At 47.1% G+C, this 25,605-nt stretch overlaps 1 protein-coding gene across 4 annotated transcripts in view; it reads right to left on the bottom strand.

The window, feature by feature from the left end:
* Positions 1 to 25,605, bottom strand: part of cblb (Cbl proto-oncogene B, E3 ubiquitin protein ligase) — a 62,925-nt gene that overhangs the window by 18,499 nt on the left and 18,821 nt on the right. For all 4 annotated transcript variants that reach the window (XM_018755284.2, XM_018755285.2, XM_018755286.2 and 1 more), the window contains exons 4-6: positions 12,027 to 12,173; positions 2,693 to 2,849; positions 931 to 1,052 (exon numbers count right to left, since the gene is read on the bottom strand). In XM_018755284.2, the coding sequence (XP_018610800.1) occupies positions 931 to 1,052; positions 2,693 to 2,849; positions 12,027 to 12,173 (426 nt within the window). The remainder of the gene's footprint in view (positions 1 to 930; positions 1,053 to 2,692; positions 2,850 to 12,026; positions 12,174 to 25,605) is intronic.

Below are 25,605 nucleotides of genomic sequence, written 5' to 3'. Positions count from 1 at the left end.
CTGACCCGGTCCCCTGGCGGCGGCAGGGAGGGAAACGTGATTTCTGTCACTGTGAAAGGCAGACCTGTCACCGGGGTGTTAATAAGAGGCTGCTGTCCTGCCTCAAGGCCTCCGGTTTTTCACAGGAGCTGGATGGGCCCCACGTGATCGGGCCTAGAACCGCTGACCTGCGCTGACCCGCGCTGACCCAGCTTTGTTAGGGACTGCTGCGGCCCCAAGGGGGGGTCGAATGAGGGCAGATAAAACTCCAGCTCAGTTCGACGCCTGCCCAGACAGCGCACGGGCTCCGTCCACGTTCACTGCATCGGTATTTGTGCGTCATGATTCATTCAGCGAACTGCTGGGAGGACAGACCACCCACTGACCTCCCACGCTCCAGACTCTTCCTTTGTTTGTTTTACTCACAACTGGCTGGGACTGCGGGAGCTATCATATCGTGGCTCTGCTTTCCCCGTTTCGGCAATGTCGACTTTGCTCCGCCCACAACCAGTCCGGTTGACCACCGTCCCATTGACTTCCTACACAGTCAGAAACGGCTGCGACCACAGGGTGAGCCCTGGTCGGGGACCTTCGATTTGTTCTGCAGCAGGTCTCCTGCTATAGTTTCGTCAGATAATTCCCAGCTTGCACTCCCCCCGCATCCAGGCCCCGCCCCTCGACAGCACTAACCTTTGTTCAGTGCCACAGACAATGAAACCAGCAGCCCGAGGAAGCGTTTTCATTTCACTTTGGCAGGTAGCAGCCTGTGAGCCTTAACCCTTCTTTAATTAGACACCGTCTGCCCTTTGACACCCACACACAGAGAAAAACACACAGGCACAAGCACACGCACGTATACAAAAACATACAGAACAACACACGCAGAGAGGGGGCACCGCCACACCTCCTTTCAGTGGGAGGAACATCTGGCAGGCCTGCTGGTGGCTGTACCTGCCAGGCTTGTTGATGTACTTGAGTAGTCGCGCCTTCACCTCGTCATAGGTCAGGAAGGCCATGTAGCCGGGGTGAGTCACAGCCAGGAAGTTCCAGTTCCTCAGGATGGAGCCCCAGGGCTGCAGGGAAGGAAAAAGCAAAAAGCAGAAGCGCGAGTCACGGGGGGTTAACACTGCTCTCAGCACAATCCCTGGCACTTTATGCCAAATCTCATCCCACCGTAACCGAAGAAGCGGCAACTCGACCGTGAAGACGTGCTCTTATGCAGGCAGCTCAGTTACACGGGAGCTTCTCACGTGCATCACATCCTTAAATAGGGTTAACTTCAAGCCGCATGCTTCCCTTTAACCTGCCACCCTTCCTGATGGCGAAAGGCCTCTCCAGGCAGATTACTGACCCTTAACACAGAGGATAACTGTTCTGTTGTCCTCCCCGAGTGTGTGAGCGCTGCTTCGAACTCACAGCAGCCACTCCTGGTCCATTGGGGGAGGTGTGGGTGGGGTAAGAGAGGGGGGCTGTGAAATAAAATCCTCCGGATGTTACTGAGCCACCTCCAATTATTGTGTGTGAGTGTGTAGGTAACACTCCTTTCCTGGAGAGTAGAGCCCCAGGAGGAGGAGGGGGGGGAAAAAAAAAAAAAAAAAAAAAAAAAAAAAAAACTAACATTTTACAAAAGCAAACCAAGCCTGAGTGATGCTGGGAAGGGCTTTGGCGTTTCATAAATGGTCAGAGAGAGGCCACTTGTGCGTTCAGTACGATCCACTTGGGAGTGTTACAGGAAACGGAGGAGACCTGACTGCAGCATATTAGAGAAAATGCCTCGCTCGAGGGTGCGAGAGCAGAGCCCCACACCCAAGGCAGGGCAGACGACCATACAGTCAAAGGTAAGGTAAAGGTAACAAAGAGTGGCATCATCCATAATGAAAAGGAACAATCAATTTAGAGACATTCAGGGAACAATGAAGATGATGACTGTGCATGTAATTGAACATCCACTTAGCCTGGAACTTCTCCCTGTGCAGTCATTTTCAGTACAAGTTAGAAATGCATCAGTATGAATGTGGAAGGGCGCAGCGCTTCTCTGCTCCTCGTCTGGCTGGATGGAGTGACTCCAGAGTGCCATAGCGTGAGACTCAGCTCAGTACCAACCACATCTGGAGACATCGGTCCTTCAGAACTGCATGTGGAACAGCACTGGTCCAGCACGACCACGTGAGACAGCGCCAAGGTGACCCTGCTTAACACATCCGAAGCCGTCTTTGTACGTATTTGACCAACAGGCGTTCCTACACGGCAGCGTTCTCTGTGTTCTCCTCCCTCACCGCTACACCTCACTGCGGAGCCGTTCTGAGGTTCACACAAGCGTTCGGCACCTGAGCACATTAACAGGAAACAGTCTGGTGTTCTCTTTACCAAGAAGAGGCGTTTCCTGTAAATGGGAAAAAAAAATAATACGCCTACAAAGGAAAAAAGGTGATCCCTTCCCTCTGTCTTTCTCACGTTATGAATGGCTTCAGAACCATGGTACTGACATTTATGTGGAGCAGGGTTGCTCTTTTCTTTATCTCAGCTGCAGAGGCGGGGGTGCCCCAGCGCCTACATCTGACTTCTCAATAAAGATGATGACCTTCAAGGTCGTACTTCAGGATGATATTTTCTCACTGAGACAAATGACCCTTTGACCAAAGGACGGATTGAAAGCTGCCTCTACCTCTGTGGGCAACACCAGCTGGCTGCACTTCGCTTTCTCTCCGCTTACCTGGAAGAGTCTCGTGAAGATATCGAATTCAAAAACGGAGATGTAGTCATTGCAGGTCAAATCAATGGTGGACTTGAGGGCCATGGCCTCCAGGCCGGACGTGATGGGATGCACTTCCTGCAAGTACTGCCGGAAGACCTTCCATGGCACAATAGTCCTACAAGGCACAATGGAGAGGAACAACGTTATACAAAGACCACCTAAACACATCCATTTAGCAGACACTTATCTCCAAAACGGCATATATATATATATATATCTCAATGAAAAAATAAAAAAAAAATACAAAGAATGCATTACATCAACAGAAGGAGAGATTTGGATGGAGACATAATTTCTTACATTCCACCATATGAACCCATAAATACCACACGAGTAGCTGCATAAAGGCTTTTCCAGTATTAAACTAATTTTTTTTTAAAAGATCAGAGAGAAGTGAGTCCGAAGGAGGTGAGTTTTGAGACCCTTCTTAAATGCAGAGAAAGATTCAGCAGTTCTGAGTGACAGTTTCCATCACATCAGAGGCAGAACCGAAAACCTCTGCGCTGTAGACTTTGGACCTCTTGTGCTTGGGACCAAGTGGGCAAAAGAAGGATTATAGCAGTCTGGTTGGGGTGTAGCAAGTGACCAGTTCTTGTAGACCCCATCATTTTAACACCCAGAAATCTGTGGGCAACTGTTTTCTTAAAAATGAAGATTTCCCTTCATTCCCTCGTCTAATACAAACAAACATGATGGCGAAAGCTCCCCACCGTAAGCTGGTCCACACAGCAGACATTAGTACACAGCTGCACTTAAATGAAATTAGGGTTTCCACTTCATTGTGGAATTTATTACTTATAGAGGGATGCAAATCTGCCAAGCAAGTCAGTACAGTTACAAAATAAACTACTATGCCATTAAAAAAAAAAAACTTGGGACAAAACCAAGTATCTTTCTAAAGTGTAATCCTAAAAATATTGGTTTTAATGGGATGTTTTGATATTAAATGAAGCAGTCACAGAAATAATCCTCTCATATCCTGAGAAATATAGGCCTTGCGTGTAATGCATGACATCCTTTCCCGGCAGAATCCTACGAACAAACCATGACGTGCCCACAAAGGCAACACAAAATGGAGGTGATGAGGTAATCCTTTGAAAATAATAAAAAAAAAAAACCAAAAAAAGTTACACCCACACACTGAACTCTCGGGGTGTCTCTCCTTTCAACCACAAGTCTCACCAGATGGAAAAACAACATTAACGCTGACCTTAAAAATCTGCTAGCAAAAAAAAAAAAAAAAACCAAAAACATCGGTCAACAAAAACTGGAAGAAACTGTGAAACTGTGTCAGAAATGCCGTCAGGAATTAACACCTTCGTTTTCTCGAGAAAAACAGCCATCCCACAAAACGAGGACCTCGGGGAATAAGAGAAGCTTTGGAACGGGTCTCGGTGAAGACCAACTTGTGACCACACATCAACACCCTCTTCCCGGGTGCTTTGATTCAAGGCATTCATATCCCACTCTGGTATTTATAACATTGAAGATCAGCTGAAGGACAGACTATGAGAAGCCCTGTTTTATGTCTTTTGGTCAATATAGGATGTTCACCCAACTCGGTATCAAAGATGGCAGTGGAACCGTGAGGCCTGCTCAGGCAGAGAAACCACATCATTGATGTTGGGTGTGAAAAAGGTCTCAACTGAGACTTCCTCGAGAAGGTACACCTCGGCAGCTCGACACTGCGCCTCCGATTGTAATTGCGGTACAAAGTCAGCTCTCCCGTACAGAAGGATATTCTGGCTTGAAAAATAAAAAAAAAAAACTTGGCTTCAAAGGAAGCAAAAGCTCGCCAGATCAGTGCTCAACTGTGATTGCCTGTCAAGAAGATATATTTATGGGGGAAATGTCAGGAACATCAGAGATCCAACCCAGGGAAAGAAATTACCATTAAAAGCAGGGATTTAATGACTCATCCTTCCTTGTGAGCTCTTACCAACTGTTTCTGTTATTGAGCGCTGAAGGAATCGGTCATCCTTCAGTTGGGCTGCTCGCCGTGCTCTTTGGCGATTACGTGAAACTCAAAACCTTCCTTTAGCAGGCGCTGCGCTGTCATCTGCAAAAAGCCTGCGCCCAGAAAAGTGCTGACGGCCGCGAAGTTTAACGTGGTTAAAACTCTAAAGGTCACGCAAACCTATAATATGCTTCGAGTCCTTCCTGTCTGTCTTATCACCATCCAGCCAAGCACTTGGCCTCGGAGAGGACCGTCGCTCATGCATTTTACGCGATGCCATCGCTCAAAACCACTGCCGAAGCTAAGGTGATGCTTTTGGTGGGTTTCCCGCCCGGTCAAGGGTCTTGGCAATCTGCTGTGCTGGGCCTAGTGTTCTCCGAACATCCTGTTAACACGCTGCCACGGGGATTTACAGCATGAGTAGCAGCTAATAAATATTTAAACACCTCCTTAGACGCAGGAATCATCTGCCGTAAACACTCTTTTAACACATGCAATTTGTTCAGTGCTGGGAGAGGATTTAGTCGTGCTGAACGTTACCATTAACAGCAAGAATCAATAGTGAAAGCTATTTAGACGTATTCAGATCGTCTCGGTGCCGCGTGTCGATTAGGGGAACATTCCTCTGCCAAATTTCTACTTCCGAAACCATGTGGCGTACACGTTCAATACGGGCGTCAAGCTGAGGAACACACCACTCGAACCGCTGGTTACGTTTGGACGTAAAACGTTCAAAAGCCTGCGTCACAGCGGAAGGTCGTTTACTGAGGTCTCCGTCTGGCTTCGATCCACAGCAGTTCTCCCCGAGTCTTCATCTTGTACGAGACAGTCGGAAAGAACGTTGTCGGCTCCGCGTTTCAAGAAGCAGCTCTGATCGCACGGCGTAGGAAGTGTGTCCCCGCGGATGTACAAGAAGAACAATTCGCACATGGCAGCGCCTAATTGCACAAACGGCTTTTACAGTATTCTCAGCAGGGCTGCATATCTCGCATAGCTCTGCAGTTGCTTCCCTCTTCTTCGACTCTTGGCACGGACAAACTGACAGTCATTTCTGGGCCTCCTGGTGACACGAAACGCATAATTTTCAGAGGTTCTTAGTTACAGGAGAGGGGTTTTTCACACGAGCGTGCCCCCGGAGCTGGCAGACCCAGCGCTAGTGTTTGACGTGTCTCGTTCCCTGGGCCAAACCCACAGCCGGCGTCAGGGCTGAGCAGCAGGGGCAGCGAAAGCACAACTGTTGTTACGGCAGGGCTGGCCATTAACGGCTCTCCCGAGGTCCCGAAATTAGTGTAATTTGTTTAAATTTTCATAGATGCAACTACATGTATGGCAGGTCAATAAATAAAGGTAAAACTTTTAAAAAATTTAGCACGACACAAGAACCCCCGTCATTAAAAAAGAAACCGTTTGATATTTCATCATCTGCATTTTCATTTCAAAGTTGTTTCTTCCGGGGGGGGGTGTGGTGGCGCGGTGGGTTGGGCCGGGTCCTGCTCTCCGGTGGGTCTGGGGTTAGAGTCCCGCTTGGGGTGCCTTGCGATGGACTGGCGTCCTGTCCTGGGTGTGTCCCCCTCCAGCCTTATGCCCTGAGTTGCCGGATTAGGCTCCAGTTCCCCGCGACCCCATATGGGACAAGCGGTTCAGAAAGTGTGTGTGTGCGTGAGTTGTTTCTTCACTGGAAAGTGAACAAATTTGTCAAAATGAAGTGCAACAGCCCCTACGTTTTGCTATTTTATTTGATTTCTTTATGTTGGAGCTTTGTGATTACGCTTTCTTTCACATGATACTGACAGCCTGGCTTTCGGTGCAATTTCAGACGGACACTTTTAACACAGACGTTTACTCATTTTTGTCTGTCCGATATGTTCCAAAATTGGACAGGTGTAAAATTTAACGGGAGGGGTAAAACTCAAAATGTACCAGTCATGCAGGTAATCAAAGTAAAAAAAATTAAAGTGGAGCCCTGTATGGCGTTGGCTGCAGGGCTTAGCGGCTGTTGCAAGAGCAACAAGCTCGCTTCAGCCAGGGGAGGTCAGTGATGTGCCTCTAGGCCTCTCTCATGGGGCCCCGAGGGCATCATGGACATTTTGGGCACTACAGTCTCCAGAGCCAGGAATCCAGCAGCAGTGATTTTCTAGACAGAGAGATCTGAGACTCGGACCACAGCAGTGCGTGTTCATTTCCATCTTTCATTTTAGTCAGTTCATTATTCTTTCCCCATAGGTAGGAGGGCAGAATTTGGTTTCTAGTTGCTTTCCGCCCAAATCTGCAGCCTGGGGCTGTCCCTAAATTTACATGGCCTCATGCGACCTCAGATGAGCAGTTCGGAGCATCGCCGGTCAGGGACGCTTCCCTCCACAGATACGCGTCGCTGAGGAGCAGGTGAGGGGCAGGATACATTAAAGGCACTGAAAGAGACGCATCCGTAACAAGTACGGACGGGGTAATGGGCAGCGGCTCTCGCAACGAGCCCAAACAGAGAGCCCGCGGGGCAGGGGAGACGCAGCACCTCGCTGTCACGGCAAATTAAAGCGCTTTGGGAGAGACACCAGAGCCCAGCGCCAGGACAAAGGATATGCTAATGTATTCCCCTACAGCGATCAGGCACGGCACGGAAAGGCATGGCACAGGACATTAATACGCGGCATTAGCGCGACAAATCAAAAATCATGTGCTTTGTAGTCTAGCTAATGTTCTGTGTACAAGGAAGGGCGCCATGTGGCAGGATTACTCCTCCTTGATGCCTAGTGGAGGATGTTGGTTTTTGGGCGGAGGGCCCCCTACAGACAGACAAAGCTGCACACGTGCGCGCGCACACACACACACGTACGCACGGACACACACCCAAACCATCTGTGGCCAACCTCCCACAGAGATCAGCTTAGGTCAGCTACACATAGTGGTGAACTCAGCTCCCCGGTACCAAGGGCCAAGATAAATAAATAGAAAACAAACAAATAGGGAAGGATTTACTTTCTCGGTCCTCTTTTCGCTCAAAGATAGGGGTGCGGGGGGGGGTCGGGACCCCAGCGCACCCCCCGAGACCTCAGGCACTGCCCTACACCCAGCCCGAGTCACAGAGGAAACACTGCGGGGCAAGAGGAAATGAAGGGTGAGTCAGGGGGGGAAACGGTGATTACAAAAAAACCCAAATTACTGACAATAGTCCTTTTCACAGGGATTTTAAAGTACTTCTGTTCCTGTAACAATACAGGCTATTAACCAAGCAAGCCCTTGACCGTTTTGCATTTCCAAAATGCTTTTTCTTCTTCGGTAAGGAGAAGGAAAAAAAAAAAAAAAAAAAAGTATCTCAGCTGGTGGCCTTCGGTGTTGCCGTTGGAAACTGCACTTAGCTGGCACTCATGAGCAGCATTTAAATGAAGACTTTAAATAGAATGCTCTATGTTCAGAGACGCAACCCTTAACCCAGTAATTTACAGCATGTTCTGTATAAATTCCTTTAAAATATATATATATACACACACACACACACACACACACAGTATCAATGATGGTGAGGCATGATATTAAGTCGTGGATTAAAATGGCCATTCTAACTGACTGAAACGAATATTACATTGTGCCTAAGATGCTCCGCTACAAGGTCTGCAAAACAACTCACTTGGAACCATGCTGTATGGTCACGAGCTGCCAAGTTCACACATCTACCCCCACTTGCCCACATCTGCTATCAAACTGCCTGAGCGAAACATTGCAGAAGACAGAAAGACACGAGAGCAGTGAGTCACCCCTCGACCCACATTCAGAGACGACCCAACCAGAGTCTTTCGTGCCCTTCAGACTTAAGTCCAGGATGGGCTTACCAAGCCCTGAAGAGCACTTAAGGCAGCAGGACACAGGTCCTTATGGATATTCAGGGAGATTTGAGGGCATGGTTTGGCTTGAGATACACTCTCTGGGTGCTGACCTGGCATCTCAACTGCATCTCAGCTACAAGAAGAAGCTCATGTTAGGCAGATATTGTCTACTTTAAGGTCCTTATACCTTTACTCTGTCACCTTGGTTACAGGATTGTCTTAACGGGCAGTTCCGCAGTGCTGTGCACGTTCACTCAACTCACCCCCACAGAGGGTCTGTGGATAAGCAGTTTGCGGAGGGACCTGATGGGCTTTGGGGACACTGACTCACCCTTGAAATTTGGATTTGACCTCTTCCTGCCAACTCCTTAGATCTCCCTCTCACCATGAGGAGCTAGCCATTGCCAGCTTTCTTGGTGAGTGGACCAAGTCCTCCTACACCAGCACGTCCACAAACATCAGAGTTACTGGCCTGCATGCTGTGAGTCATGACTCGCCCTTGTCTCTCCAAGTTACTCATTAACTTCTCAGAAGTTCACTTTGGCATAAACCCAGGTTAGAGCCATGTAATTCTAACAAGAACCTTCCTGTACAGGCTCGGGAGCAACGTTTAACGCAGCGCTGCAGGTTGGTTTCTTTGGCTACGAGTATGACAACCGTCACAACTTTCCCAGCGTCCTCCACATGGAGATGGGTTTTGCTTCCTTGTAACGAGCCACAGCTACAATCACAGATGTACCAGTTACACTTAACTGGCAGAACCTAACATAAAATCTCTCTCCTTGCTCATCGGCACATAGCGAAAATATCAGGATTGCAACGAGACAAGGTACATGGAGGCCTGGAAACATCCAAGTTGAGAGACCCCAATGCTGTTCTATCATGTACCGTAGGATTCCCTGCTGCAAACATCGTGAGCATGAGAATGGTAGAATAGCAAGTGCAGTTACAGTCCTGTGTAGCGTGGGTGGGTCCAGCAAGGATGGAGATTTTTTATTTTTATATAATCATTGTATGTGTGTATATATATATATATATATATATATATATATATATATATATACACACACACACACACACACACACACTACAGTTGAGACCAACACGTAATTATGCAAACACAGTTTCTCTCACAGATTAATATCAAGTCTTTTCATGTAGATCTTGTCCCTTTTTAATCAAGGAGGCTGCATTTTGCACCTCATCCTCTCTGAGACACACAAAAGACTACGAGTGTGACTTGGAGCCCTTGTGTGGCATGCTCAAAAACTCCTTGGGTAAATCCTATTTGGAAAACATAGCAACTGAAAAGTGGTCCAGCTGTAGGGATCCAAAGTAAATCAAACAGTCAGCCTTCAAAAGGTTTTAAGCACTTAAAAAAATAAGTCCTTAAACTGAAAACTGAGTGAACTGTCGGGCAGACAAACCGGGAACCGCTTTTAATGAGAAACTGCAGATTTGTACACTTAAATGGCAATTAGGAGGACGACAGGAAAATTGCATCCACTGGCATGTCCCCCGCTTAATTTGAATTTACTTGCATATAATAATAAATAAATAAAAAAAAGACCTGATTTTCGCAGGCAAGTGAAACACATGACGTAGCTGTCTATAGGGAACAAAGGAAATCTGGGGCAAATGACACTGTCAATACTGGCCTTTTGAGGATAAGGACTGAAGGATGAAGAAATCACCAAGCAGCCCTTCAAAAACACGTACAATTATCACATGAAGCGGGAGGACTCAGCAGGAGGTGCAATGGTCTCCTATCAGTGTGTCCAGGAAAACCAGCAAAGCAGCTGTGGGCAAAATACACTTTTTGATAACTGCACCCATATGTGCAGCGCTGCAATCACAACTACCAATTTGAGTATGTTTACGGCGCATTTCATTTAAACAATTATTTTAAAAAATGAGATTCACAGGATCCAAATGAGGTTACAGGTACATCAAACTGGAATCATTGTAGTCATTTGCAGGAAACTGTAGAGTGGTTAAAAATCATTTACTTGCATGCACCCACACGGGGACTCAGAGAGAGAGCAGATTGCTAGAAAATGACCTTGACCCAGAGGGTCTCCCCAATCACAAAGACAGGCCAAGGCCAACATCTGCTGCATTTGGTGTCTCCGCAGCAATAGGCCAACAGCAGGACACTCAACACCCAGCAATGATCAAATGTGACACAAAGCCAAAAAGCCCTCGTTCAGTTTATCACTGGTGCATTCGCAAGGAGAGCGTGGAAAACAAAGATCAGGCTGCATTTCCCACACAATGCGATACAGTTATGATGTTCATTCTCCTTCTCTGTTTTAGATGAGCATCACTACAACGATCTATTTGTTCCTCTGCGCCGTTTCCTGCATGTGGCTCTAGTTAAGCTCGTCTTAAAGGGGAAATCCACTGAAATTCAATAAGTTAATAATAATTATTTCTCATGTCTTCTGCGGTAGGAATCTAATCCACATATTTTTTTTTTTTTTTTTATTTGGACAAGCAATTTTTTTTGTTCATGGTTAGTTCCTCGGTGTGTGGATGGCAGATGGCGGGTCGCAGTTTTGAACCTTGCCCAGGGGACTTGAGACTAGCCTTGACATTTTGAGAGCACAAAGGATTCAGGGAAATAGAATTACAGACAGGAAAGGATTACAGGGATCCTCTCCGTCAGTGTAAATTTCACAGTGTAGGAATATTTCGACCGAACACACCGGCCACGAGAAGACAAAAACAATACAAAAGGTGACTTTTCGCATTTATATCAAAAAATACTGAGCATTCACAAAGCGCAGATATCTCATTACAAAGACAACAAACAAACAGAGGATCATGAGGAAGCAGAGATTAAAAACATCTGAATAGCTCTAGTAGGGAATAATTCTGAGCTCAAAGGTCAGTGTATTGTCCAAGGGTCATATAATAAAGTTTAGGGTGCGATTCTTTGGAAATGAACCACGCTATTTTTTGAATTCCCCTTTCACGGTGCTACACCGAGGAGGCTGTAATATTTCTCCAAATGCAAAAATACAGTATTGTGGCGCGCAGCGCCATGGGTTTGGATGGGGCGAAGAAGGACGCGGAGGCAAAGTTCATAACGAACAATTTATTCGAACACCGGCACAAGGGAAATGATGCTCTCGGTCCGAGGACCCCGTTTCCTCCAGGACCTGCACTTACAGCCAGCCTTCCCAGCCAGCCTTCCCAGCCAGCCTTCCCAGCCTGCCTAACGCCCCTAGGCTCTCCCTCCAACACACTGGGAGACACGGTCACCCCATCATTTTTCCCTTAAGTGCCCCCAGTGGTTACGCACATATTTAGCATTATTTCCCATAATGCAACTATTTACATTGAACCAGTAACGCAGGTCATTACAGTATGTAAGATCGCAGAATACGTGGGAATCATTTTAAATTTAGTTCTTGAGCTATAGGATGGATCCACTGAGTAAAGTCCACAGGTGTAAACAAGCTATGGGGACCCGACACACACATACACAGACAGACAAGGGGGCAGAACTTACTTTTCACCAAAGAATCTCCTCCAGAACTCGGCAGCATCTGCCTTTGTGATGCGAAAGGTATCCCCCTGGAACTGGCCGCTTGGGAAGATGGCCTTGATCTCAGCCAGCATGTGGCTGAAGATCAGGGAGAGCTTGGTGAGGTTCCGCCTAGGGAGGGAGACACAGAGCAGGCATTTAGTGACTGGACATCTCAAGAGGCCTTCGCACAGGGTCAGAAACTCTGAGCTGAACCCTCAACCCACACTGCTCAACGCAGCTTGTCCACAATGTGGAGTCCCATCTCGTCCAGACAAGAAACGCGGCAAAGCCCATCATCCCGCACCAGCTTGACACAATCGCTGGGTATCATCGTAACAAGCCCTCCGTGTCACCTCAACGGATCATTAAAGTACAGGTACTGAGATCTTTTCCTTGCAGAGTGATCAGGCAGAAGCGCAGCAATCACACATCGTACAGACATACACCATGTGTCATGGCCTCGCAGGCCTGGAGGACTCTGGAGGGAGTGAGATACAAACCCCCGTCACACCGAGGCAGAGCACGGCCACCGTGTCAGCAGGATCCAGCCACAGCCCACAAAGCAGAACTAGTGTGGAGACAAGCATCTGGTGCAGCAGTTAAATACCGACACACATGGTGGTGACTGGTTTAGTTCCCCAGGAGGAACCTTCTGTAGTACCCTTGGGAAAGAAGTGCTATGTCGAAACACCCAGCTCTATAAATGGCCAAGGTTGCAGGCTACTTTGGATAAAAGTGATAAGAGTATCAGCCAAGAAAACAAGATAAAACCCCACCCAAGCTCAAAGGAGTGCCAGGGCCTGCATGAGCGACCGACATACAGGAAGATGGTTTCAAACCATAATGTAGGGGAAGGAAAACCACAAGGTACGTGCGGAAGGGAAAGGGAAACGGAGGTGGGGGGTGTATGCGGGGGGGAACACAGTTGGTTAATGCTGTAGCTGTTTGCCCAGAACCCAAGAGCTTCAATACCACACAAACACACATGTGCGAACGTGCACAAACGCACTAACTCCCACACAGAGAGGCGAGAAAAACAACTGTTCATATGGTTCCCACTCCACAGCAGATGGGGGGGACAGGCACAGGCGTGGCAGCGGGAGGGACTGACACCTGCACGATGCACTAGGGATCTGACAGCGGGATAAGATGGCACATGGCACCGGTGGCCCGCACCACAGCTCGTATCGCACAGACGGGCAAAGACTGCCGGCGCGATCCCATACAGTTTGAACTGGGGAAAGCGCTAATCTGTCCTCTTTGGGCTTTTTTCCTCCTGCAAATGAGAGCAAACGAGTTACACAAAACTTTCATGCCCAAATTCACCGCTCTCTGGAGACAGATCTACCGTATATATATTTCAGAGCAGCCTCCTATGTAAGTCAGTGTCGTACTGAAGCAGGTGGCTTTGATTTATACCGAACCATTTTCCTTGGGGCCAGTCAGCAGCACTGTAGTTAGAGCTGCTACTTTTATACTCAATGGACCCAGGTTTGAATCCCACTTCCTACCGTAATACCCTTCATACCCAGTGTTATTACCCTGAAGACCAGTAACAATTACCTAGCTGTATAAACTATTAAATAATTATAATGAGCTCAACAATGTAAGTTACTTTGGAGAAAACTGTCAGCTAAATAAACACACACACACACACATTTTCAGAACCGCTTGTCCCATACGGGGTCACGGGGAACCGGAGCCTACCCGGCAACACAGGGCGTAAAAACTTTCTCAAAGGTACAACAGTGTGCCTAGACCCCAGTTAGATAGAGGAAAAGCACCCCATGCTCCATTAATCTGAACCCTTGAAGCAGGTGAGCGGGTCACTGGCATGTGCCAAAAGTTATCAATTACTAAGAGCCTTGCTTAGCCTGTCTCCCGGCCCACAGAGGAACCCATCCAAGTGCTGTCATCATCTCCAAGGTGTCTAACCCCGACACCGTCATGGGTTTGCACAAGAGCAGTCAAACCAGTATGGACGTACCAAGCCTTGCCCTGGCCGGGTTTTATCTCCAGCCCATTTGATGGGTATGAGCAATAACAGCTGCCTCTGTTAAACTTTACCACAACCTACGACCTTTGTGGGAGGGGCCAGAAGCCACCGCGGCTGCTAGACCCTGCAGAAATGCAGGCAATGACGCTATGCATGCACTAGGTCATTTCTACCAGCAACGAGTCCTCAAATAAGCGGGGGGTGACCTCTTAATGACCAAGCGGTTCCGAACTTGCTCTGTACCATCTCAATGCACTATGCACCACCTCACCTCAGCCCGCCCTCTCTCGTGCATAAGCAGGCCGACACTTATTTACTTATTGACTCATTTATCCACTTGCATGTTGTACGTATGTTGCGTGTCCAACACTGCTGCAATCGAGAGGAATTTCCCTTAGGCCTTAATAAAGTTCCATTCATTCATCCGTCCGTTCGGGAAGGAGCGGCATGGATAACGGGAGTGGGAAATAGAGTCCAGCTGGCGCTCAAGGCTGAAGAACGGGAGCAGGCATCCCGCACTCCGAGAAGGTCGCCATCTCCCAAAACTGCCCTCTCAGCCATCTACTCAGCTCGTGGGACCTCTCTGTCAGAGCGGGCCTTCACACTTGCGGCGGCCTTTCTGTGTTATTTCCGGTCATTTCTGAGAAGAGAACCGCTGTCCACAATTACAAGCAAACGAAGAAAGTGAAAACAGGTTAGTGAAACTGCTAAACATGGAACATCTGCGCATGCAGAATGTGTCACTCACCAGATAAGCATTTCTAAGACCTCTGCAGAATATTAACTTTGCTCTTAGAGGCAAGACCAAATACCACCACCAAGAATGACGTTCCGTTAAAACCAGACAACACACCGAACATGAACCTTGCTAATGGGATGACTGTGGCGACCACAAGGTGAGGATCAAACTCGTGAGCACACCAAGACCTTAAACGGCTTCAACGGCCCACCTTAAACACAGCTAAAACAAGTCGCTGTCCATTTCCTGAGAAAATTTTAATTATCTGTACAGCGCACAGTTCCTTCAAGCAAAATAAACCAGCAAGTGCCTAGGCAGTTGATTATGCAGACCCCCCTTTTATATATGTGGGTTGGACCGGGTCCTGCTCTCTGGTGGGTCTGGGGTTCAAGTCCCACTTGGGGTGCCTTGCGATGGACTGGCGTCCTGTCCTGGGTGTGTCCCCTCCCCCTCCAGCCTTACACCCCGTGTTAGGCTCCGGCTCCCCCGCGACCCCTTATGGGACAGATGATGTGTGTGTGTGTGTGTGTGTGTGTGTGTGTATATATATATATATATATATATATATGTGTGTGTGTATATATATGTGTATATAAACTACAGATGCCGCTGGAACAAACATACACCCAGCTTCTGTATCAGCTGACAAGAAAGAGGCCCAAGGAACCGCAAAATTGCCCCCAACATGGTGCCGGCTCTCAGGTCGTGAGGTCCAGGCCGATAAGCTACTGTGGGCCAGACTGGACAAGAGAGAGGAAAGTAGGTAAACGGGCAGCAGCCCACAGAATGTGTAGAGCGTTAATCCAAAGCGGAGCGGCTCCTCGTGCCAAGGGGGCGGTGGGGGAATGACAACAATCACGGCGAGCAGGCACATCGCTTATGCAAATTCCCACCCGCTCTCTTCACACCCAAGCTGCTGCTAGCTGCTCTTATCTGCGCAGCCTGCACAAATCTGCCACACGGTGACCCAAAAGGCGGCACCCTAACGGAGGATGTTTGAACACATTTTTCTTTTTTTTTTTCTTCTTTTTTTTAAAAAAATTCTCTGCTAGATAAGCCTAAGCAGAAGAAAAAAAAAAAAAAAAAAAAATCAGCAGTGGGTCGAAACAGGAGGACCGGGCTGCGTTGAACTTCACAAATCATTAATGTCCTGAAGAAAGCTCCAGCGATGCATAGTGTCATTCTTCATTCCACCTCTTCTCTGCATAACATAAGAAGCAGAACATACATAAAGCTAGTCTGCTGCTGAAAGGTCACCATATTTTTTCACACCTCGGTTTGCCTAAAAAAAAAAAGGCTGTGAACCCAGCACATTTTGGTTCAGGTCCCTGTACTGGTTGGCTGCTGGAGCAAATGCTCTCAAATCTACTGAATTTAAAAGTGAAGGAAAAATAGCAAGTCTAGACATATCATTGTGCGCAGCAGAAAAACTCACATTTCACCCTCCCATTTGTATACCAGGGTATTTCTATTTACAGCAGAAATAACAGAAGGCCTAAGTGTACAGAAACAGTGCTCTAGTTACTGCTTTACCAGAGTAAAAATTTATATGGGACAGAAAGCAGGGATCCGGGTGTCTTGTGTGCTTTCATACTGAAACTTCAACATCTTCTCGAAGCCTCACATTAAAGATCAGGAATACGAAATGTTTAATTCCTGCCATGCGGAAGCATGTGACCGATGTGAAGTCGGTTAAACTTTGTCGATTCTGCATGTCTGGTACGCCGCTAAACATTCTGAAGCTCTCTGTTGCCGTGGACGTGAGTTCGAGGCAGAAATGCGTTTTGCAATTGTTCTTCCAAAGCAGCTAAATGGATGACACTGATGCAAAAGAACACGAAGTAGAGGCAGGATGCTGTCGAGAACACGGCAAACACAAGCCACAGCTGTTAACGGATAACACCCTACACGGCTCTGCGTGTGTGTGTGTGGGAAGGGGATATGGCCCAGCCAAACACAAGCTCTGTCACCTTATCAACCAGGCCTATAGGAGACACATCGAAAGCATAAAAATCTCCAAATGCTGGAACCTTCGTTATACATCTTGGTATTAATCAGCAAGAAACTGGACATATTTCTCTCTTTTTTGTTCCTCTATTTCGCTTCAACACTTTTTTTTTTTTCTTTTCCCCGGTTGCTGCTATTCAGCTCACTTGTACACCAATAACATTCGCCATTAATTTACGCATGAATCAGCACCCTGTTAAGAAAGCGTGAGAGCTGACAATTTCTCTGCGTCACGTGAGCCGATAACAGGAGCTGTCTAAGCATCTTTATTCATGGTGGGGATTTTCACCTGCCTCGGCCAGCCGCCGTGAAGCCCCTAGGCAAAGCCAAATTGGGCACGTTTCCATTCGGGCTCTGAAAGGATTAAGAGGCACCGCGTGCAAAAGCAGCCAATCCCAGAAGGAAGAGCTGATTTTTTAAAACATATAAATCCAGTTTCAAGAGGAAAACAAACACACGCTGCATGTTTAGTTCATCTTCGTGAAAACTCCGTTTTATCACGGCAGGCAGACAGCACAGCACGCCGTCCTATGGAGAAGCCCAGCAAAGCCGCAGAACACGAACAAAGAGCCTTTACTCTCGTTGGCCTTCATATCCTGGCACTGCTGCAAATGTCACTAAATTCAATTACACGTTAACCGATATCGTACAACAATTTTAAGACTCAAGAATGGAATATGATACAGGGCAGGAAAGACTCCAGAGTGAGGAGCACAGGGTGGCAGGGGATCTTAGAAGGTTCCCTTTGATGCTTTTGCTCTAGCTCAAATTGTTTCTCAACAGCTTTACCAAACCAAAGCTCTCTTGAAGGATCAGCTAAGAACTGCTGAAGAACCAGTGTGGGATCCCAATGTTTGAGAGCAGGTTGATGTCTTTTGTACACCACAGCAAAGCAGCCTCCAGGTAGGTCTGCTGCTTGCCTACAAGTTGCCTTTGACCTGCCAAAACATCCATATGTATCTCCTTATCTCCCTCAGGTGGCTTCAGTTCCCTGAAGCTGCTGGTATTGAGTTCAAGACTCTGGTTATGGCAACAAGACTATTAAGATCTGCAACCCCATACCATCAGGACCTGATCAGCACTTACACCTCAACAAGAAATGCCATGCTCCTGCACCTCTGGTCACTTGGCGATCCCACTCATGAAAGGTCTGTAACTCACAGTCTACATATTCTCAGTTCTGGCTTTAATGTTATGGAATGAGCTCCCTCTCACCCTCAGAACTGCAGAATGCTTTCAACATTCCAAAAGGGTCTTAAAGTGCATCTCTTTTGAACCCACTTCTCTCCTGATCTCCCAACTGCTTCATCAACTTGGATCACACCCTCTGTCACAATCACTTTGGTATTTCCTATCAATTCTATGGTCAATCCGGTGTGTAAAGTACACCAGAACTGGACACACTAACTATAACATCAGTAATTGTGCGTCTGCATTTACAGCGCTTCTCCTTTTCTGAAATTCACTTTTGTTTACTCTGAGTTGTGCGTCGCTTTGGAGAGAAGTGTCTGCTAAATGAATAAACCTGAATGCAGGTCTGGTGGGGGCATTCCTGACACAGCATCCCTCAGAGATGACGTGCCGGGTGTCTCTCCTCACAGATTCTGTGACAAAGTCCACTCCTGCCGGCCCACTTGGAACGAGGCTCAAAGAGCCCCCACCCAACCCCGGGAATGGCACTCGTACAGACCACTCCCACCACCACATCAGCAGCAAAAAGAGTTCATATTGATCTCACAGAGAGAAGAATCAATCCAACGTCCTATCCCACTCACTCAACAAGTTATCGTATTTGTTGAGGTTACAGCAGCATGTACTATTAACAAATGTCTACAGAGCCTCTGCAAGTTGATGTAAACACTAAGAAACCGCCTGTTTGCTGATTGATACAATTACATGTCCCCAACAAGCACGACTTGTTTCTTGAGGAGCGTCGCCATGAAACGTTGCTTCCCACTGCTGGGGATCCATGCTTTGTTGGGGTCGAGGGGGTCAGAAAACAAGTCTTGCAGTTAAGGAGGAAAACAGCAAGACATGCTGGTGCACACACACACATAAACACACCCTTAACGCTGGTCTGATTAATATCTAGGCCATTTCAAACTGGACATGCAATCTAGCTGAACCAGCATCTTTCATTAGCACTCTCTTGTAGGGATGAGTCCACAGTCCACTGCTAACAGAAAAAAATACCCTTTCCCGGGCACTTGTACGGCACAAACCAGTAGCAAGCTAGAGAAAACGCAGGGACTGGTTCAGGACCCCAAAGGAAATGCGGTGACCATCAGTTACATCTGCCACCGTTTGAAGAAAAAAAAGCCTCAATGTGAAACTCCTTCAGTTTGAGAACCTCATCACACCAACAACATTGATCATCATCAACAGAGGTTCAAGAAAGTCACCTCTGGCTCTGCAAGAGCTTGGGTTGAATGGCAACCATAGCAGTACAGGACATGGAGCATTGATGGTAACAGAGCCCTTTAGCAGAGAGGCTGCCAAAGAGTGGAGAACCCTGACGTTTGTCTCCCACACCCCTACATGCAACCCTCATGGCTTCCTGACACCTGGAGAGTACAACTGACAGCCAACTGCCTGTCGCTCTTACATAACCATGGTTGGCCTACATTTCCTACAAACCGGTTTCACTACAAATCAAGCTGCAATACACCGCACGGCAGCTTTTTATGAAAGGGTTTACAACTGGAAAACGTAAATCATTGTGAAAGTCACTCCTATTTACCTCCAAGTGGTGCCCAAACAACTACTGACATATCTGCATGGCAGAAGGATCCAGACAAATCACAGATCGACAACTGTAGCTAACCGGATTGGCACGGTATGGAATCGAGTGGTTATGCTCTTTTTTGGATTTGCAGAACAGTGTGTAACATGTTGGACCGCATTTAATTCCTGCCTTGAGACGCCAGTCCCAGCACAGGATTCTTTTCCCGCAAAAAGAAAAACAAAAAATAACTACCTAACTTATAACAGAGCAATCAGTGCAGGTTCATTTTTTAGATATATAAATATGTTTATATAGTTAAACCTTCCCATAAGACTTCAACCTTTAGATGCAATATACCGATCACATACTGGGTCTATTACTCATACGGCAGATCATCATTAATGTCAGCAGACACAGGCAGACGAAGGCAGTGCGTGTTAGATGCACAGACTCCCTTCCTTGACCCAGCCCTGCGGTGAATGGAACTATGACACCTGTCACTTTGGCCCATACGCCGGTCCTAGAGAGCTCTGTCTAATGGGTCCCCATGCTGTTGGCCTAAGCGCTCGGCGAGATGCTTATTGGGGGGCCCCTGCTGTCTGCCATGCAGAGAGAGGGGAATGACGGGCTCCCGGCCTCCTGTCTGCTGTCTCTGTGTGCCATCTTTGCCATAAATTATTCAGTCAGCTGACATCATTCGCAAAGGAGACAATAATAACAAGGCTGTCCATTAGCGGGGACGGGAGGTATGGCAGGGCGGGGAGTGGAGCCGACAACCAGAGGGCCATGTCTCTGTGTAGCTTAATCTGTACTGACCCCTGGGGCACCAAGGAGGGAGGGAGGGAGGGGGGGGGAGAGAGCAAGAGAGATCGCATGCTCTTCGCTGTGAAATCGGTTTGTCGGAGGAGCGCAGAGCACTCACACCACAGCACACCTCACCGGAGTGCGGTCTGTTTTAAGCCAGACTGAATGTGACAGTGTCTGTGAAAATCTAATAAAGACATATGGGTGGAGTAGAGGACATTACTGATCGGACTGCTCGGAGAACACATTTCCATCTCCATTATTGTGGGTTAGGGTTGCTTTAAAGCCCACACGCAGTACCTGACTGCACTAACAGTGACTCCGAACCATGAAAGAGTGCATGTAACATGTTACACATTCATTGCATTCATTACTCATTATCTGTCTACAGAGTTTTGGGAAACTAAACTGAACTGAGTGATAGATTTATTTTTGCATGAAACAGGCACAGGCTGGGTAAATGAATGAATAAATAGTGGAATTCCGTTTGATCGAGTGAGAAAAGTTAGGGGAAAATGACAACAAACTAAGCTGGAACGAACATGATCGAGGCAACACTTTTCGGTCACTGGGTGCAGTTACTCGCGGGGACGAGTAGGAGAACTGACCCGAGGAAACCGAGATTTACCTGTTGACTCGAGCTACTTTCTCCTGTTGAATTACACCGAACGAGCAGATACTCCATCCGGGATCCGCAGCATCATTCAATCTTCCTCCTCCTCACAGTCGCACCGCACCACGCCGCCACCCTGCCGGATGGTTGTGGGAACGCTGCGAGCGCGTTCTCCCGGACGGGTCCTCGCAAACCACCGACAGCCAAATGTCAGCAAAGGTCAGAGGAAGAGCCGCTGAACTTGGAAGGGCGTGCAGAAGCATAAACACCATGTAGGGCGACGGCCATCTTCGTTTCGTAAGAGACACTGCAGTACGGTACATGGGCTCACTACTGACCACATCTAGTTAAACGCGCATAAAACTACATTCAAACCTACACGTATACTGCATATACTTCAAGAAAAATATAATATTACTGATTCCATCCATACCACATGTTGCGTTATAAATTTGGCAACAGAGAAAATGAAAAAACACAATGCAAGGAAACACTCGGCGCATGGTCTTTAGCTTTTTTTTTCTTTCTTTTTTAAATATTTTCAAGTTTTCCACTCATTACTAAATCGTGGTTCAGATTAATGATAGACAAGTAGTTTGTTAGCAATACCTTCACATAGCAATAAACAGCAAATGTGCCCAGTAATTTTAATTTGTCTTTCAATCGGAATACTAGTTGGGGGGGGGGGGGGGGGGGGGGGGACATAATGACGGCGCTGATTAAGATTTGTTTTAATTAGCTGTCTGAGACATTCTGGGTATTTGCATTTCAGAACACAGCGAAGAGCGACTCAAAGGAAAAGAGGAGGAAAAAGCGTGCAGTGTCGTTCCAAAATTGCTAAGCCAACCAGCACCCACATGCCAGTGTCTCATTGCACTCAGAGGAATTATGGGAATACATGAACACCACTTAACGAGACAAAACCAGCAGCCCACTAATCACTTGAAATTAAAATATAGGATGGTTTGGAAATGCTGAAGAGCAGGCGCTCAGCAAGGCCCACGGGGTTTCTGCCGACAACAGCTTATTTCTGTTTGTTTTAAGTTTGGGGGGGGGGGCTCGACAAGTTTCAATAGAAAGAAAAATTCACTTTGAAGTTTGTCTAAATACGAACTGATCGCACCCGGGGGTGAGAAGTAGTTCTGTTTCGCGAGTTAGCCCAGCAGAAGGGAGGAGGTGCCGCGGACAGGGTGCGATGAGGCCAACTCAAACACAGCTCCCGGTGCCCGCGTGTCTACAGCCTGCCCCGCTCTCGCGCGCCATACCAGGTGTGTCCTGCACAGCTGAAATGAAGCAAATCGCTCGAGAAACGCACTCTATTCTCGTGGCACAGACTCCCATCTCGAGGCTCCATCTGAATTCCTCCGCTCATTTACTTTGCTCCATAACCAAACAGCAGCTGTCAAACAGGAACAGGCCTTGGTGGTTTTATCTATACGGTTCACATGCACGTTCATGTGTTGGGGGGTGGGAACACTCCTGCTGTCAGAAGCACTGAACTTCTAGTTTTATTCTTGGTCCAAAGAGCCAGTAAAACACAGCCCAGCGCCCCATGTCAGCAGCACACATTCATGGGATTTAAAAAGAGTCCATTAAACCAGCAGCAGACTTTTACTGTTTTAACAGACAGCTGCAGATGAGCTACCGATGAACTCGACCCATTTATAAACTGAACCTGCCAAAAATTCAGACAATAATGAACACACATCTGGTACAGCAGTGGAGAAGTTGGCAGCAGCCAGACTAATGTGAGCCATAGGTCGCGTCCGATTGGCCAGGAGGATGTCTGCTGCTCCAATCACGTGCTCCGAGTAGCCCATGGGATCAGGTGGAGACAAAGTGCATTGCGCAACCCTTCCTTATGGGCAGCAGGTGGCATAGTAGTTAGAGCTGACACCTTGCACTCAAGGAGGCCAGGTTTGAGTTCAACCCTTCCTGAAGATACCTAACCTGAATGGCTTCAGTTTCAGTAACAATTACCCTGGTATATAAATGGGTAAATCATTCTAAGTTATAATATTCTAACCTACTTTGGCAAAAGCCAGTTAAATGAAATAAAAACAGTACCAACAATGATGATAATATTCAATCTGCTATCCGAGTTTTGATATTGACATTAGTACCGTAATGGAGGGTTGTGACTGGTTCATTCAGGGTGCCTGCGTGATACGAACGAAAAAGGGAACATTTATCAATCCCAGAGGGAAAAAAACTTTTAAGTTGCTCTGAAGAAAGTATCAAATGAACATCATCTTGCCATCGGAACTTCACAGATATTTTTCAAAATCTACCGCAAAATCAAGGACTAAATGTGGGAGATGTAGATGAGCTTCTTCACTGCAGAGTTTTGATGTGGGGCTTCTTGGGGATTATATGTCATCCAGCCCTTCGTCTGTGTGTGAGTGAGGACTAACAGTCAGCCAAGAGTCAGCTCCGTAGCTTTACCAGCAAGCCTGGGCTGTGGCAAGAGGCAAAGGTCAACGTATGGCCGCAATCGCAAAGGGTTACCCTGCTGCTGGGGGCCATGCCCACCTACAAGATCCTCCCCTACCACAAGGCACCCCGCAAACAAGACCCAGACATGAACGCAGAGCCGGTCCCAGCTCAAGGGCACAAGAATAAATGCCTCCTTCATCAGCCAGAGCCAAATTTTTTAAAAAGAGCAGCCAACAATAGAGAATTTATTTACATCTGAAGCCCTAAATCACAACCCAACCTGAGCTTTAAACTGCAACTACCAATCACGCCAAGTATTTTTGTGACTCGACTGGAACTTTCTATTACGTCTTTAAAATGAAAGAATAACACAACCTCTGGTTTCGTACCGTTTTTGTCTCACGCAGACCCACACGCGCGTGCCGTCATCATCCACGCGAAAGGAACTTTTAAATATTAAGCTAAGGAGAAAGAGAAACGCTAAGTTTCAGATTGACCAGCAAAAACGCAGAAACGCGTTTGGTGAAACTACCTCCACAATAACGTGGAAACGTGCGACTGTGTTTCTGCCTTTTTTGCAGACAAAGAGGAAAAGAACAAGCACATTTTCCAGTTGTTTTGTACAAAGCAGACAAATGAGACGGAGCTTTTGCTTGGCTTACTGGAAAAGGACCCACACTACAGATAGTCAGTCGATATGCAAAGGAATGTAACTCATATTGCATCACTTTTTTTTTTTTTTTAATTAATTTTTTACATTTTTTCATTCAACCTGACACTTTTCTCCAAAGCAACTTACAGTGTTAAGCTACTTACAATTATTTACCCATTTGTACAGTTGGGTCATTTTACTGGAGCAACTTAGGGTTAGTGTCTTGCACAAGGCTACTACAGCTGGAGAAGGGATTCGATCCTGCAACCTTTGGTTCCAAAGGCAACAGTTCTAATCGTTATATTACCAGCTATCCCTAGTTACAAAATTAGTGGTTTCCAAGAAACTTAACTGAGGTTTGCTTTTCCTTGCCGTGGGAGCAATTAAACTCACCCACCATTTCAGATGCCCTTCATCTGCATTTTTGGCCAAATGGCGACGAAAGTACATTTCTGTCCCTCTCGGCAAATCAGATCCCCCTGGGGCCGTGGCCCGTTTTACACAGTAATAGGGCAGCCGGAGCAAGGTCCACAGAGGAAGGGCGAGACGATCCGCTGGCCTCCGTGGCGTTAACGGGATGATTAGCACACAGCCGGGCCAATCAGGACCCCGTGTGGTACCAAGCAATCGCGTTTCAATCATGCACAGTGAAGGAGCAGTTTGTGCCTCGTTACTCACTGCATTATTAACAAAACACTTTTCCTGCACCTTTCTCCTTTCCACTTTTTGATTTTTTTTTCTTTCTTTTTTTTTTTTCTTTTTTAACTCCCCTTGGGTATGTTGCATGACTTAAATTACAGGCTTTTCATCAGGTCAGGATCTCAACACACACACACAAAAAACACACACACACCATCTGGCTGATCGACGCCAGGTGCTTCCAGCTTCAAAGACCAAACTGCACTCGGGTTTCTGACGTGTTTGGACAAGGCTCCGGGGGAAGGACACGGAGGCACAAGGGACCCCCAGGGGGCGGTGGGGGAGAGGAGGCACTATGTAAGAGTGTTCTTCGCATGTGCTCAGTCCATGTGAAAAGAAAAAGGATCTGCTCTGAGCATACCCACACACCCACAAACTGGTTCTACAGCCACAGCTAGCTCTGGCTCAGGCCTTCAGACTCCACGTGTATACGGAGACAGATGGACTAGCAGCGGACACCACACTGGACTCGCTTCTCCTACCCGTGTTTATCGCACCGGGAAGCTAAAAAGCATCACAAGGACGACAGCAAAAGCCGCTCTTCTGTAACTACGGCGGCGCAGACATTCGCTCATTTATGCCGCACGCACTTGCCCTTAGTGGACCTGGAGAGATAAAACGCAGACCTTCCAACAAGTATAGGGATCAATACCGTATATTATTTGTGTATATGTGCATGTATTAATCTGGCTCATGATTTCTTCCAGGATGACATACAACTCAAAGGACACAATAAGTTAAACAGCAAACAAGGACATCAAAAGTGCAGTAGTTTATGTGTGCCATTCTAACATTATTTATGGCTTATGACTAGTAATAATAGTGCAGTATCGTATACCCTTCATAGGTGCTATGAAGGGTAAGATTTTCTATATCAACAGCTCAATAGC

The sequence above is a fragment of the Scleropages formosus genome, chromosome 4 (assembly GCF_900964775.1).
Source record: "Scleropages formosus chromosome 4, fSclFor1.1, whole genome shotgun sequence".
In the NCBI taxonomy this organism is placed as follows: domain Eukaryota; kingdom Metazoa; phylum Chordata; class Actinopteri; order Osteoglossiformes; family Osteoglossidae; genus Scleropages; species Scleropages formosus.
The sequence above is the reverse complement of the archived record's forward strand: the minus strand, read 5'-3'. Positions and strand labels throughout refer to the sequence as shown.